Below are 16,826 nucleotides of genomic sequence, written 5' to 3' on the forward strand. Positions count from 1 at the left end.
CGTCCGCATCATTTTGAGGTATGTCTCCCATATCAGTATCCAATCTCTGCAAGTGAGCCTGTTGCTCTTCTTCTCTTCTCTTTCTAGCACACTCTCTCTCTAAAGCTCTGATGTCAGCAGCTCTTGGAACTAGGTTTGATGGACCCCTGCTCCTTAAGTTCATACACCTGTAAATTAAAGGAAGGTGAAGAAGGAGAATCAGCAACAAAAGAAAATAAAAATGACTTAAGCTCAAGCAACTGACTAAATCTCAATGTTCAAATCTACTCAGAATTTGGCAACGGCACCAATTTGATGTTAGGAGTTTTCAAGACTCCTAAGACAAATGATGTAGTATAAAAGATTGTCGAACCAATTCTAAGGGATTTCAAGCACTGAGAGTGCAAGTACTTGCTTAATCTAAGTGCAACCGATGATTTAAAAAGGTTTTCTAAACTAACGATTAATGCTAATGCAGTTGCAGAATAAAAAAAAAAAGATAAATGATACGACTTTCTTAACTATGGGAAAAGAGAACTCATGGGCATAGGAATTAGACCTCGGGTGATCAAGTTTCGAACTAAGGATGGCAAAACGAACAATCAAACTATCAACCTTAAGCTTAGACACAATTCTAAACAGACTCTATGTCTAGATGAATGTTCATTTACTAACACATTTCAAACAATAAATGTCTTTGGTTGAACAATATGAAAGCAACCATTACTAGCAAGTCTAAAGGCTATCTTAGCACTTCTAACAACAAATGTCTTCGGTAAAATATGCTAAAAGCTTAGAAGAGTTGTTTCAGGCATTTCATCAAACACCTTTTGGGTGAAAAATGCCTAAAGGTCAACTTTTGAGTAGCTAACTCAGAAGAAGCATTATGAATGCTCTACTAGCAAGGATTAAGAATGATTTACACTAAAACATCTTAGCTCTAACCTAATCACCCTTAATCTCCCTAACCCATGAATTCAAAAGGTGATTACTCACTAATCTCCATGATTCCTCTTAAACCCATATTGGATTTCAGATTAATCATGTAGAGGAATACAGAGAATCGATATGAAAACAACAGGATTGCAATAACAGAAAATCGATTGAATCAAAGAGATGAACTTTCCAAGAGGTTTTTGGTGGTTTTTTCTTAAAATCCAGATAATCTGCCTCTCCTCGCTTACAAAAGATACTTAAACTTAGGTTTAGAAAGTAAAAACGTGCATAATGAAATGACCAAAAGGCCCTTGAGTAAACATGAAGTCGAGCAAACAAAAGGCGCGCAGCGACCTCCAGTAGTCGCTCCGAGAGGTCGCTCCAGGCTCCGGGAGCGACCTGGAGGGGACGCTGCGAGACGTCGCTCTGGGTCGCTCTTCGCGAGCTACCTGGCTGTGTCGCTCCGGTCACGTCGCTCCCATCTGGAGCGACCTTATGGTGTCGCTTGCGGAGCGTCGCTGTAAGGTCGCTCTCGTGCTTCCGAGCGAAAACGCGAGCGACATCGAGGTGTCGCTCTGGCCAAGTCGCTCTGAAGGGGTGTCACAGCGACTTCACGGTGTCGCTCCGGTGAGGTCGCTCCCATGCACTGCTCGTCCAATGATCAATATGCACCCAAATGTCTCCAAGAACTCCATGTGGTACTCCAATACCTGATAAAGACTCATGTATGCAAAATGCAACCTAAACATGGCTAAATCCTAGTCTATATGATCAAAATGCACATGGGTGAATGGATAAAGCAATGGAAATATGCAAGATATCAGAACTCTATTGGTTTTATCATTGATTTCTTATCTATTATATTATTCAGACTATGATTTGTGTTATTGCTTGCATGTCTGAGTAATTCATCTTGTTAGGTTTAGGGATTTCATGAGCTTAATGTCAAACTGAATATCAATTAGGATTGCTAGGTTATCTATAGATCTCTACACCAGGGTGATTTGTAAAAATTGGATCTGGAATAATTAGAATAGCACGACAGTGTGACTAGTTGTTTGAACCTAGAATCATAGGATAGTTGAGAGGCATGAAAGTGCAATCAATTAACGGAACCCGAACTCTGCTGGATTAGATACGTAGGCGCATACGAGAGTTGGTCTAGGAATCTAGTTGAACTAAATCGATTAGGTCGTTAATGCTTGTTTAAGGAAGTATCGATCGACGCTCAGGCCATAGCATCGATTGATACTCGCTCCAAGTCAACAAGCGACAGCTGAGACTAGACTTAGACATCTGATTAGTAATTGTATGCGAAAGCTGGATTGCTTACTTATTAAAAATCGACTTCTAGAATTGAATCTATAAACCATTAGCATCATTGAATTTTAGTTTTGAATCTCTTGATTGATAAATCCCTAGGTCTAGCTATTTCTCCTAACTGTTTACAACCTCAATCAACCAATCGAACAAATACTTTGTTCACCTTGCTTTCATTTATTTATTGCATTATAAACTGTTTGCCTAGCTTAATCTTGATTTCTAGTCTATTGTGTTCTCTAGCTCTCTGAGGATTTGATCACTAAGTACTACAATTGAACTTCTTATTTGAGAGAGTAAAATCACTCCTTAGGGTAATTTGAGTGATATCACTTGTGGTCGATGAACTCCACACTAATCAAGATCGGCCATCATCCTTTATATCAAGCATTGATTCAACCAACAACCCATTGCCATTATGTGGGTCCACGCCTACACAATGCAAGTGGTGTCCTTTTATCAATTACACCTTCTTGGACCCGAATCATTCGTACCCTTTCAGTCCCGAACCGTTCGTATCCTTTCTATCATGACCCGTTCGCATCCCTTGGATCGCGACACGTTCATACCTCTTGGATCATGGCACGTTCATACCTCTTTCATGACTACCATAGAACAATAGGCCAAGCCTAGACCAAGTCCAAGCCAAGCCCAAACGACCACAATTCCACCATAGCCGGAACACTCATAGTCTCGTCTAACCGTCCGGTTATGGTCTAGGTTTGATCGGCCATTCATAAGTCCGGCCCAAAGGCTCACGGACCTTCTTACATGATCCAGCCCAAGGCCTGGATCCATACAACCGAGTAAGGCCCAATCCCAAACCGGATTGCCTTGCAACCGATCGGACCTTGCGACACAACAGTTCGTTTATTCGACCGCAGACTGTCCGCTTGGATCGGCCAAAACCTTGATCCAATGGCACCGTTTGGAACTCACACCCTTTGGAAACTTGTACCCTTTGGACACACGTGCCTTTTGGCAACACATGACCTTTGGCAACTCGCACCCATTCAGATGTTCTCACCGTTTGATCTAACCGTCCGTATGGACTGTCTGATCCGTGCGTGTGTCCGGCCTATGGCCAAAGGACCACGCCTTAACCTACACAAGTCATGAAACATTGTGACTGTTCAGGGAAGGGTTTCAACCGTTAAGAACATAATAGAACAGCCCCAATCCAATCGGATCACCTGAGGCCGGTTTAGACCATGCGCGCGCCTAACTCGTCGGTTATGGACCGCGACCGCATTATTCAACCAGAACCACGGTTATAACCAATCCCAACACATAAACAAAGACACACCAATATAAGAAGGAGTAGAAGAAGAAATAGATAAAAGGAATAAAAAGAATAGGACATAATCTAACCGCCCATGACTAGACTGGTTCGGATTGTCCGATTGTCTTAGCTGATGAGTCGGTGGTTACTCCACTGATATTAGTTGATTGAACCACGGGGTTGGAGTCCTTCTCCAGATCTTTCTATTTGCCTCTGGTATCCATAACCACACGGTCTCCTCTCTCTTAAACTCTTCTCCTTACCGGAGATACTAAACCACCACAATCGAGCCTTTTATGGCCGATTTCTCTCTCACTCTTTCTAGTCGGCCTTTGCCTTTTGTTTCTCACGAAAACTGATGTCTAGAATGGAAAGAGAGGGCCTATATTTATAGAGAATGAGCGGTCAGGACTTGACACACGAACAAGTACAACTTGCTAGGTGAATGGGCATGACTTGACCGAAAGGTTGCAACCTTCGCCACTTGCACCCCAGCGCCCATAACTGTCCTTTCTTGGGTTGGTCTTGAGCCCAAAGAGATACCCAGGCCTTCTGGACATAGCCCAAGGCCTAGCCCAAAGACCTATCAGTCCCTAGCCCACATGGTCGGCCAACCAGCCCACCACCAGCCTGGACCCGGTCCAACTGCCCGAGATCCGAACACTCTGTCTAGCTGAGTTGAGCTGACTCCCAGCTGACCCAGCTGAGTGAGCTAGTAGTCCAGCTGGTTGAGCTGACTTAACTTGGAACGAGCTAGGTTGAGCTTGACTGAGCTTCGTCCAGCTTGATCGAGCTTCCCGTAAGCATCGCCCAGCTTTTGTACAGCTCGTCCAGTTTACTTATCCTTGTTTCCTTTTTTTTTGGTTAAGTCTCAGTATCATGACGTCTTTAACCTTCTATCTTGGCCATGGAACGCTTGCCTTAAGGTCCTAAGACCCGCTGGTACGTTTTCCTCGAACCATGGCCCGTCCCGACGATCTTATCTACGATCGCGGATGTTACACGGGCCTTCTTGGACTCCATTCGACTTTAGTATCTAATGAAGTATTTCAGTGACAAAAAAAATTCAAACTATTCGTTCTTCTAAGTTATTTTTTCTATATTTCTTTCACTACAATTTAGAAAATACTTGTTCGATTTGGACTTAATAAAAAAAATTGAAAACTTCTTTATTTACTTTATCCCATAAGCTGAAACATCATGCTTCCCGTTTATTCTTCTTTAAACATATTCACATACTTACCTTGAGTTTTTGAGAAACTTTAGGCTTTAATGTCTTTGTCATGATAATGATCACTGTTTTTTTGTGTAGAACAATATTCAAGCTGTATTATTCTCATACTTACCTTAAGTTTTGAGAAACTTGAAGCTTTATTAGTGTCTTTGTCATGATATTGATGACTGTTTTTGTATAAACCAATACTTTTTTTTATATATATGCTTTCCCATCGATTTTCAGAAAAAACACATTTAATACTATAGAGTAGGTTAGCTACCGTATTAACTGATTTGAGTTTAGAATGCATTCCTGGGACTAACCAGATCGTTGGTTAACAAACTGCCAAATAACTGACTAGGCAAAAAAAAAAACTGACTAGGCCGAAACTCAAGACTTAGATTTCGTACATAACTGTGACTTTTTTCCAAAAAGGCTCAAACCCTAGAGAGAATGTTGTAACACATTCTCAGGTCTTGCCTACCATTTAACGACAATCATGCGGGCAATGTAGACCATTGTAGACCAATATTCAAGCCGTGTTATTCTCATACTTCCCTTGAGGTTTGGGAAACTTCAAGCTAATTTGTCATGATATTGATAGCTGTTTGTGTATAGAATACCAAGCTGTGTTATTCTCATACTCCCCTTGAGTTTTGAGAAAAATTCAAGCTAATGTCATTGTTAGATGTTGATAACTTCTTTTGTGCAGAGTAATACTTTGAGGTATTATTCTTCCATTCACCAAATAGCTTTCAGTTAAATGATACCTTACTTAATATGCTTATTACTTCTTTCATGTAGCACAAGGTTCTTAGATAAGATTGTAAAATTGTTTTCAGGGTATAATATTATTTTATTCAAATATTTTCTTGAGTATTTTTCAGCCAAACTGGTTGATATCGTCTAGAATATTTTTGTGCATGGTACGATCAAGATTTTAATTTTTGTAATTAAGATTGCGTAAAATTACTTTGGAGAATACCAGAGGACTACATTTCATTTATTTTGACGGTACATAAAAATTCATGATTTTCTTTCATTTAGTTTCCCCTTTCGTTCAAATGATACTAGTTCATATGTACGTAGGGATACGGCCCTAAGTATATACAACTGCATTCGTTTTTTTTTTAATAATATTTGTTCACATTGCAGGTTTTCTCTTCATTCATTATTTTTGTTCTTTTGGTTATCGGTTTTGATTATAATACTTGATCCAAGAAACAATCTTGTTGCCTTGCATTGTCAACCTGTATATACATGCAACATACGCACTATTCTTCAGGTCAAGGTGGGCCAATAATGTATCTTGTTCTAAAATGCAGCCTTCTATATCATTCGGCGGGAGGTGAACGTGGCAAATTTGACCGACTGGAGAGTATAGAATAACAAAGTCGTTTAATTAACCAAACTCGCCTGGTCCAAAATGTTAATTCCTCTGTTTAATTCATATAAATCCAAATTGACAAGTTAGTTAGTCCATCCATATTAATAGCCTACTAGATTGTTTTCATCCTAACTTCCAAAACACGAAATTGTTTTTATTTACAGAATTTTAATTTAATGAAATAGATATTATTTTTAAATTTTCTAAATGTAAAACAGTTGAATTTATGCAATAAATACCTTTAACTTTGTTTGAAAGAAAACTATTATGTTTAAAAAATATAATAGATTCCGTCCTTAAAGCATCATTATCGGTAAAAGGTGTGATGGGTTATAAAAGAAATTTAATGTTATAATTATATAATTACCTATTTACTTTTTAGAATCTGTTGACAGATTAATAAGGTGACACCTGCTCTTTAGTTTCTTAGATCTTCTCCATTGGAAAGTTGTAGAAAAGCTCCTAACCAAAATGTAATAATACAAATATAGAGAAGTAGGAAAGAAAAAAGATAGAAGAGATTCTTTAAACGTTGGTTTTAGAACCGGTTACTAAGTTTTAGTGTCACATGTTGTTTTTTCATTTGCCAATGTCTTTTTAAAATAATTAAATTAAAATATATAAATATGATAGATTAAAATATTAATTCTTTTTTGTTTAACACCTCAAACGACCAACCCCATTGATGGAGATGCTCTTAATAGGTTCCAAAAAACTGTGATTTGAGAGTACGATCAATGAGAGGTTCTTAAGGTGGAGTTCTTCGCGGAATATAAGAAACCGCTTCTTAAGTTTTAACTAAAAGAACCGGCTCTTAAATATCTTATTTAAGAACCGGTTCTTAGTTTTTTTAATTACAAGTTAAAAGACGGTTTTTTATATTCTGATAAGAACTCCACCCTAAAAACTCCCTTTAATCATGCTCTAATAATTTTTACATTTTCTCTTTCATATTTTTTTATCATTTTTTTTTTTAATTCGTAGAACTCCTCCAACAAACTACAGCTACTCTTATATTTTTATAATTTATTATAACACTCACATGTTAGAATTTAATAAACAGGTTGTTGAACAAAAATACATTTAATAAAAAGTAACACATATGGTAACACATATGTGTTAAAAATACATATGGTAACACATATGGATGTGAAGCTTTTTTTTCAAAAAAAAAACATATATGGATGCGTTAAAAAAAAGTAACACATGGTTTATTATTTATTTTTGTATTTTATAAATTTTTAAAAAATTATATTTAATATATATATATATGATGCATTTTTACGTACAATAATATATTTTATTATATATAAAATGTAAAAAAAAATCATTTTCAGAATATTTCTAATTATTCTCACTTTTACTTTAGGCTGGACCGCACACTGGTGCGCCTAAAGAGTTTTCGAACAAAGAATGTATCTGTGCATAAAGTGACGTTTTTTTTATCAAAGCATAAAGTGACGTTTATTTGACTCCAACTTTATAAGAACTGCGACAATATTTTCTCAAAAAAAAAGAACTATGACAATAATTCTTCCTAGTTATAAATCTAAATCAATTCAAAGTTAAATCTAAATAGAACAATGACAGTTATTATTACGTCTGTTTAGAACGCAGAATTGTTATGGTGTTTATTAAATGCAAAATGATGATCTTTCTAAATATGATATTGAAAATATTATGGATGATGCCAAGGAAAAAAAAACAGGTTCTCGATCTTAAATCGGGAAATTTTCATGTAAACTAATACAAATATTCGATGATGGCAGAAAATGAAATATTAAAAAGCAACAATAATTAATGTCCGAATAAAAAGGGAGAAATGTGAGCATAGTGTGTATAACGTGTGGGATGATATATATTTTTTTTTGGTTTAAATGTGTACGTGAGAAAGTATAAGCAAAATTAAAGCAGTAAAATTTACATGGAGTGTATAAATAGAGATTAGCACCTCTAATAATACCATATCTCGCTCACTCATACCTCGAACCCTAAGAGTAACACAAACCCTCAAGAGTCAGGTCTCTCCCTCTCCCTCTATCTCTCTATATGTTACTACAAGTTTTCTGATTTTCCTGTTTTAAGTACAATCATGTCAAAGACTCAAAGGAAACATATATACGTTGTCCTGTAAAATTATTCCCAATAATAGAAACACTAACTCAGCGGAGACATTTTCTTCTTTTTTTATTTAGTGATATATATAAAAACAGAGTTTGGGTTATTCTTAGTGTGTTTTGAAAGAAGAATTTCACTGCTTTTCCAGGTTTTCGTTGAAGTTAGAAGATGAACACAACGTTTGAAAAAGTGGGAGCAGTGGGTGGTAACAAAGGCGGACCATTTGACGATGGTGTTTTCGATGGTGTGAAGAAAATAACTGTCGGAAAAGACTGGGACTGTGTTTCTTATATCAAAATTGAGTACGAGAAGGAGAAGGACGGAAAATTTGAAACCCGTGAACATGGAACCATTCGTGGAGAACTTCAAGAGGTTATAGATCCTGACTTTGTTATTCTTCAATATGTTCTTATTATACCTTTATCGCAATTTACATTTGTTGTTTCTAATGGAAAATGAAATCTAGTTCACGGTGGATTATCCGAACGAATATATCACATCTGTTGGTGGAAGCTACGAACACGTTTTAAGCTATGGAACAGTGCTGATCAAATCTTTACGCTTCAAAACCTCATATGGAAGGACCTCTCCGATACTCGGTCATACGACCTTATTTCGAAACCCAGCTGGGAGAGAATTCATGCTCGAGGGTAAAAATGGTGGAAAGCTTCTAGGTTTCCATGGACGTTCTGGTCAAGCTCTTGATGCCATTGGAGCTCACTTCTTCGCTGTGAAGTCTCCTCTTAAGCACTTTAACCTTCAAGGTGGGAATGGAGGGAGTGCTTGGGATGATGGCGCTTTCGACGGTGTTAGAAAAATACTCGTTGGACGAGGTGGTAAATTTGTGAGTTATGTGAGGTTTGAGTATGCAAAAGGCCGAGGAATGGTGCCACATGCTCATGGGAAGAGACAAGAAGTTCCCCAAGAGGTATTAATTGTTGACATAAAATATATGTAGTTTTGTGCTTGTTGAATTTTTTTAAAAAATGTTGCAGTTCGTGGTGGATTACCCTAATGAGCATATTACGGTAGTGGAGGGAACCATCGATGGCTACCTTACATCGCTAAGGTTTAAGACATCAAAAGGAAGAACCTCCCCTGCTTTTGGCAATGTGGTTGGTAGGAAATTTGTGTTTGGGGAAAAAGATTTCAAGCTTGTCGGGTTTTGTGGTCGGTCCGGTGATGCTATTGATGCTCTTGGTGCACATTTTGCGCCTCTTCCACCTCCACCTCCACCTCCAGCTCCAGCTCCTACTCCGGATCCCTCTACCACAAAGATGGGACCGCTAGGTGGTGACAAGGGAAAAACGTTTGACGATGGTGTTTTGAATGGTGTGAAGAAAGTAACCATTGGAGCAGATGAATACAGTATAACTTATATCAAGATCGAATATGAAAATAATGGAAAAGTTGAAATCCGTGAACACGGGACTAATCGCGGGGAGCTAAAAGAGGTACAATATTTGTAAAACATATTTTTAAAATATTTTTGTTAACATATTCAGTTGGTTCACTGTTAATTGGTGGTTTCTATTTTCATATGAAATACAGTTTTCGGTGGCTTATCCGAATGAATATATCACAGCCGTTGGTGGAAGCTACAAGCATATTTTCAACTATGATACAACGCTGATTACATCGCTATACTGCACAACTTCCAAAGGATCTACCTCTCCATTATTCGGTGAGCTAAAGGGAACAGAATTTGAGTTCAAAGATGAAAATGGAGGAAATCTTGTTGGATTCCATGGACGTGGTGGTTATGCTATTGATGCCATTGGTGTACATTTTGGTCCAGCTCCAAAATCTTCTACACCGACTCCTCCCAACAAGTTTTCCAAGGTCTACATTACATCTGGAAATGAAGGAATTGAGGAAATCAAGTTTTATAATGTAGAAAACGGAGAGACAAAGGAAGTGTTTCTTCATGGTGTGAAGGGTAAAAATCTCATTTCAACGGTGCGTTTATTACATTTTTACACTCTGGGATAAAAGTTTATTTATGCATTAATTAATCATATTTTGATCTGAGTTTTGCATGTAATTTCTCCAGCTTGTTATTAGCAATCCTCCTGATGAGTGTCTCGTTTCTGTCGAGAGTTGGTACAATTCTTACGATGTTTCTCAAGGAATTAAGTTTAAAACTGAAAAGAGCGGTTCCGATTTCTTTGGATATAAGTTTTCTGAGGATGTTGGTAAACCATTTTCTCTCCAAGTCAAGGATAAGAAGATCATCGGCGTTCAGAAGTTCCATGACTCGAATCTCATATCTCCTGGAACGTACTTTGTACTATCCCGTTCCTCTTCTCCCAACAAAGTGGAAGCTATAGGAGGAAAGGGTGGAGAAACATTTGACGATGGTGCTTTTGATCATGTAAGAAAAGTTTTTGTTGCTAAAGGCGATTCCGGTATAGCTTATGTCAAGTTCGAATACGAAAAAGACGGCAGAAGAGTGACACAGGAGCACGGACAAAAGACATCTCAAGAAACGGAGGTGTTCGAGGTAGGTCAAGACGATGACATCACATCTGTGAAAGCTTACTACGAAAAACTCGATGCCTCGAAGACAGAAACTATAACGTATCTTGCATTCAAGACTCTGAAGGGAGTAAACTCTCAGCCGTTTGGAAAGACCCCTGTTATTGTAAATGAGCAAACAAAATTGTCTTTGCTTGAAGGTGGCAAAATCACTGGTTTTCATGGAAGCTCGACGGACGTTCTTCATTCTATCGGAGCTTATATTTCGACTTCTCCTCCGACGATGTTGCATGGCAAGTGGATCCAGGTACGTACGTAGTATGGATGGTTATACGGATCGGTATGGTTAGACATATTCAATTTTTTCGATCATTCGGTTAATTAGGAGATTTCATATTTCAGTAGAAATCAATCAGTTCGTCTTTGATTTTTTGAAACATAAAAGTAAATATTATTTTGTTACAAAATATAATAGTATGCAAATTTGTTGTATTATATCAAGTTTTCTTATAGGTACTGGTTCAAAATTCAAAATTCTCGAATAGATTATATATGGTTCGATTCATATATTCTTTAATTAGCGACCTAGTGCGTACGTAGTAATACTTCTCGTGAAAAAAAGATTATTGTTTCATGTGTAACCGTGACATTAATTGTGTTAAGAAACATTTGGTGACTATCATTACTAGGTGGAACAAAATGGAAAGACTCCTGGACCAAGATGTTCACATGCTATAGCAATGGTTGGAAACAAAATGTACTCTTTCGGGGGAGAGTTAAAGCCGAATTTTCACATCGATCGAGACCTCTACTTCTTCGATTTGGAGACTCGCAGATGGTCGCTTGCTGATCCAGACGGTGATGTTCCTGAGCTCCCTTGCTTAGGCGTTTGCATGGTAGCCATCGGCACTACACTCTATGTCTTTGGTGGCCGCGACGGCTTCCGTAATTACAATGGCTTCTACTCTTACGACACGGTTAAAAGCGAGTGGAAACTCATAACTCACGTCAACAATGGACCTGCACCGCGTAGCTTCCACTCTATGGCTGCTGATTGCAATAATATTTATATCTTTGGTGGAGTGACTACTAAGGAACGTGTCAACACACTTCATGCTTACAACATCGTTGATAAAAAGTGGACTGAGCTTCCGAATCCAGGAGAGTCTTGCAAAGGGAGAGGTGGAGCGGGGCTTGCGGTTGTGCAAGGGAAGATTTGGGTTGTTTATGGGTTTATTGGGGAAGAAGTCGAAGATGTTCATTGCTTTGATCCAGTTGAAAGTAAGTGGACTAAAGTGGAAACAAGAGGTGAAAAGCCGTGGGCGAGAAGCGTGTTTGCACTAGCGGTCGTTGGGAAATACATAATTATATCCGGAGGTGAGATCGAGATGGACGTAAAGGCTCATTTGGGTCCGGGGTCATTGACCGGTGGGGCTTTTGTGTTGGACACTGAGAGTTTGGTCTGGGAGAAACTTGAGGAAGGTCATAGCCCTCGTGGATGGATCGCATCCACGAGTACGTCCATTGATGGGAAAAAGGGGCTGTTGATGTATGGTGGGAAGGCTCCGACCAATGGTCGTTATGAGGACATCTATTTCTATGGCGTAGACTCTGCATAAGACCGTTCGTGTTGGTGAGTTTGGTGCATCATGGGGAGGGTCTGGTTTGTGACTTGTGAGACTTAAAAGTTAAGAGCTACTACTACTGCTTGTGTGTTTTAATAATGTCATTTTATGGGTGTTTGGTTTGTATGAATAAGAGCATAATTGCGATTTCAAATAATATATGTATGTGAATAAATAAAAAGATGTTTGCAATAATTCATAGCAGTATTTTTCTCCCCTAAATTGAAACATTTTACTTACTGTCTTTGTCATGATATCTCATACCTGTTTTTGTATAGAGCAGTATTCAAGATGTATTAATCTCATACTTCCCTTAGGTTTTGAGAAACTACTTCAAACATATGTCTTGGTCATTATATTGATAAATGTTTTTGTGTAGAGCAATACTCAAACTTTATTAATCTCATGCTTCACTTCCGTTTTGAGAAACTTTATGATATTGATAACTGTTTTTGTGTAGACAAGTATTCAAGCGGTATTATTCTCATTCTTCCCTTAAGTTTTGAAAAATTTCAAGCTACTATCATATTGTCATGATTTAGCTCTCTTTTTTTTTTATGAGGAATATCCAACCTATATTTTTCTCATAATTCCCTTACTTTTTGAGAAAATTTAAGCTACTGTCTCCGTACCTTTTCCTGCTCCTATGATGTTTGTTGTTCTTGGTTTATGATCTGTTTCCTGTTTGAATTAGCTAGATTGGTTGCTTTAGTTTGTTTCTGATTGCTGCGTTTTACCACATGTTAATTAACTAATGTCCCAACAATACCATAATCGAATGGTACGTAATTGTAGCATTTTAGGATCGAATCCATAAGGAACTAATGATCCATAACACTAAGAATACACAAACTTTCCTAATCTAAGCAAACAAAAAGATGAAAGATTGTAACAAACTAATATCCTAGAAATATAAACAAGGTGATCTCAAATCCAATCAATAAACAAGTGCAAGAACTAAACTTTCAATCAAATGCTAAGGATAAATCCATGGGTAAGGATAATTGATATAATGTGATCAAAGTTCAATCTAGGATGTTCAAACAAAACAATCAACATGTCTATAGGTCTAGAACACTAATAAAGATCATCATTTCCCAAGCTAGAGATCCCTATGCACTCATGAGTTAAACATTCTTTCCCATTGGTTCAAATCTTTCAAGCATGCATTATGTTCAAGTCTACTAACCATCTAGCAATACTAAATCAAATCCCTTTGGTTATTCAAGCTAGAGCAATATTAAGTTCATTCAACCATTTTAACAAACACTTTCCAGACATTAAATAGCTTAATATCAAGATGAGAATGATCAAGTCAAATCATGCATTAAGAACACCTAACAAGCATAGAACAATGCTACTCAAGCAAGAAACGTCCTAAATATCCACCTAATTACCCTAATCCCCCTAACCCATGAGTCACCAGGTAACTACTCACTAATCTCCATGAGAAACCTTAAACCCATGTAAGGATCAAGGCTTATCATGTTAATGAGCAAGAGAAACACAAATATAAGATGAAATACTTCTTTAAATTATCAAAAGGTTCAAGCTTTTACAAGATTAGACAAAGTCTTGAGAGAAAATGAGATAAAATCTAATAATTAAGTCTAACAAGTATTTATATAAGCCTAAAAACGAGTTGGGTCAACCCAACAAACCTCGTTGACCCATAAAAAGTTGGGTATTTTCATCTGTAGCGACATGCTCTTGTCGCTATGGTCTGGTCACTACAACACTTAGAAATATTCCAGCTTCTTAGAACTCGTACCAGGAGACTCGCAAATCGTCCTAGCGACTTCTCCATGTCGCTACACCGGGATCGCTATGATACTTGGTTGTTTTTAGTCTCGTTCTTGGTCTTCTCGTAGCGACCACACGTCGCTAAGAGGACTCACATGATGTCCTAGCGACTTGATGAAGTCGATACAGGGTTGATATGCCTTCAGTAGATAGATCATAAATCCTTCCTTACGGCTCCAAATGACTTCAAATCACCTCCATTGGAAAGCTAATTCAATTTCTCATGTCGTTCCAAAATATGAGTTTCAAAAAATATCTTTATAAGATCTTCATCTATGTTTATCTTTCACCCTTTTGACTCAAAACCCCTCAGATGCCTTCAAACTCACCAACAAATATCTCCAACATCTGATATAGACATATACAATGCAATGCAACCTAAATATGCCTAAATGGTGATATATATGATCAATATGTACACAAAATGATGGTTAAAATCATGCAAATTTATAAGATATCAGTTTCTAGAGATTTACTCTCAATCTGCTAGCTTTTGGCTCTGATTCGTTGTCCGTTCGGTTTTGTCTCCGAGAGTTTTTGTGCAAACTCGTCGGCTTAAAATGTTCAAATTGTGTATTATTGCTTATGACCCTCGAATTCCTGATAACTGTTTTGCGTGAGGAAACATTCAAGATGTATTATTCTTTCATTCACCAAATAGATTAAAAGTGACAACTTACTTTTGAATATGCTTATTTCTTTCTTTATTTTATCTTTTAAAAATGTAGAATTAAGTTAAATATAAAAAAAGATTGTAAAGGTTGTAGATATGTTTGAAAGATATTTTAAGACATTGATGTAGATATTTTAAGACATTGATGTAGAATTTATAATTTTTACCATCTACGTGATACAAACCAAGCCTCCATAACATCTAATGAGTTTCCTCCCATTTTTGAAACCTATGAGAGCACCCTCGGTGAGGGTCTCTCAAGTAGTTTCTGGTCAATATAAAAAAGAAATAAATTGAATAAGAAAGAGAGATGGTGAAATGGGAAAAACTTTCCTCTGAGGTACTCCATAAAAAATGCTGGGAATTTTTTGTCTCCGTGTCATTTTCTCATTGTCTTAGTTTTTTATTTTGTACCTAACCAAATTAAATATTATTATTTTCATTAACATGTCATTATCAAGTTTGTCAATAGACTGAATGATGTGATGGATTCTTATAGGGGTTGTGCTTACTTCTTTCATGCAGCACAAGATTCTCAGACAATTTGATTGTAATTTTTCTGGCACGGTAAAGAATAGTATCTTCACCCTGAACGATTTCAAAAGTATCGTAGATAATTTTTTCATCCAAACTACTTGATATATTTCTAGAATATTTTTGTGCATGTATGATCAAGATTGTCAGGAAATTTTTTAATTTAAATTGCATAAACACCATATCCCCCTAGAGAATACATGAGGTCTTGTTTCTTTTATTTTTGGATATCGGATTCATGTCCTTTTAAAGGTTTTTAAATCCCTCCACTTGTAGTTGTAGATCATTTCTCTCACGTTTATGTCATTTGTAACCGATTTCCTTCAGTTACTTTTCCCTATCGTTAAATGATACTAGTTCCCATGTAAGGGTTCTTGAATCGTAAGCAACAAGACAAATATAATAACTCAATATCAAGAACTCACCTTTTATTATAGCTTTAGACACTTAGCACAAAACTAAAGCTCTCAAATCTCACGAATTGTACCACATCATGGTATCTCTTTATATAACATTTTTAATCTCCTAAACTCATTAGGAAATATGGTTTATAGATAACTCTCAATCTTTATAATCCTAATTTCATTAGGATAACTTATAACCTAAATTAACTTCAGCCTTAAGTCAACATTCTCCCTCTTAAGCTTGTAATCACCTTTCTCCGCATCTTCAACTCCAATGAGATCTCTCATTTCTTTGAATCTGATCTTTCCCATTACAGGGCCCTAATTTGAGATCTCTTATTTCTTTGAATCTGATCTTTCCCATTACAGGGCCCTAATTTGCAATCACGTCCGTGCTTTTTAGTGGCTGTTCACATTACAGGCTTTTTCTTCATTTTTTTTTGTTTGTTCTTCTGGCTAACAGTTTTGATTATAATATATTAAATAATAATATTTAATTTGGTTAGGTACTATTATGAGTAGTACCTCACCACTAGTTTGTCAACAGACTGAATGATGTGATGGATTCTTATGGGGGTTGTGCTTACTTCTTTCATGCAGCCCAAGATACTCAGACAATTTGATTGTAATTTTTCTGGCACGGTAAAGAATAGTATCTTCACCCTGAACGATTTCAAAATTATCGTAGATAATTTTTTCATCAAAACAACTTGATATATTTCTAGAATATTTTTGTGCATGTATGATCAAGAATTCAAATTGTCAGGAAATTTTTTAATTTAAATTGCATAAAATCATATCCCCTGGAGAATACATGAGGTCTTGTTTCTTTTATTTTTGGATATCGGATTCATGTCCTTTTAAAGGTTTTTAACTACCTCCACTTGTAGTTGTAGATCATTTCTCTCACGTTTATGTCATTTGTAACCAATTTCCTTCAGTTACTTTTCCCTCTCGTTTATGTTGGGGTCAAAAACGATTACGACGGAATTACCACCCGAAAATCCTCGGAGATCGTATTTCCGAAAGAGATAGTAAAAAGGAAGATGTAACTTTCGTAAAATATAACCA

General features: G+C 36.9%; 1 protein-coding gene across 1 annotated transcript; it reads left to right on the forward strand.

The window, feature by feature from the left end:
• Window positions 1-8,059: 8,059 nt before the first annotated feature.
• LOC106333487 (myrosinase-binding protein 2-like) lies at window positions 8,060-12,540 on the forward strand. The gene is made up of 7 exons (XM_013771926.1): window positions 8,060-8,141; window positions 8,387-8,610; window positions 8,705-9,166; window positions 9,234-9,692; window positions 9,790-10,197; window positions 10,292-11,023; window positions 11,406-12,540. Exons 2-7 carry the CDS (start codon window positions 8,407-8,409, stop codon window positions 12,333-12,335), a joined length of 3,195 nt encoding a protein of 1,064 aa, XP_013627380.1. The 5' UTR covers window positions 8,060-8,141; window positions 8,387-8,406; the 3' UTR covers window positions 12,336-12,540.
• The last annotated feature ends 4,286 nt before the right edge of the window (window positions 12,541-16,826 follow it).

This window comes from Brassica oleracea, chromosome C3 (genome assembly GCF_000695525.1).
Source record: "Brassica oleracea var. oleracea cultivar TO1000 chromosome C3, BOL, whole genome shotgun sequence".
In the NCBI taxonomy this organism is placed as follows: Eukaryota; Viridiplantae; Streptophyta; class Magnoliopsida; order Brassicales; family Brassicaceae; genus Brassica; species Brassica oleracea.

Excerpts from the sequence above, each read along its gene's own strand:
- LOC106333487 (XM_013771926.1), top strand. The coding sequence starts at position 8,407 with ATGAACACAACGTTTGAAAAAGTGGGAGCAGTGGGTGGTAACAAAGGC. Across the intron at positions 9,693-9,789 it reads ATCGCGGGGAGCTAAAAGAG|TTTTCGGTGGCTTATCCGAA; the intron begins GTACAATATTTG and ends TATGAAATACAG. Across the intron at positions 10,198-10,291 it reads GTAAAAATCTCATTTCAACG|CTTGTTATTAGCAATCCTCC; the intron begins GTGCGTTTATTA and ends TAATTTCTCCAG.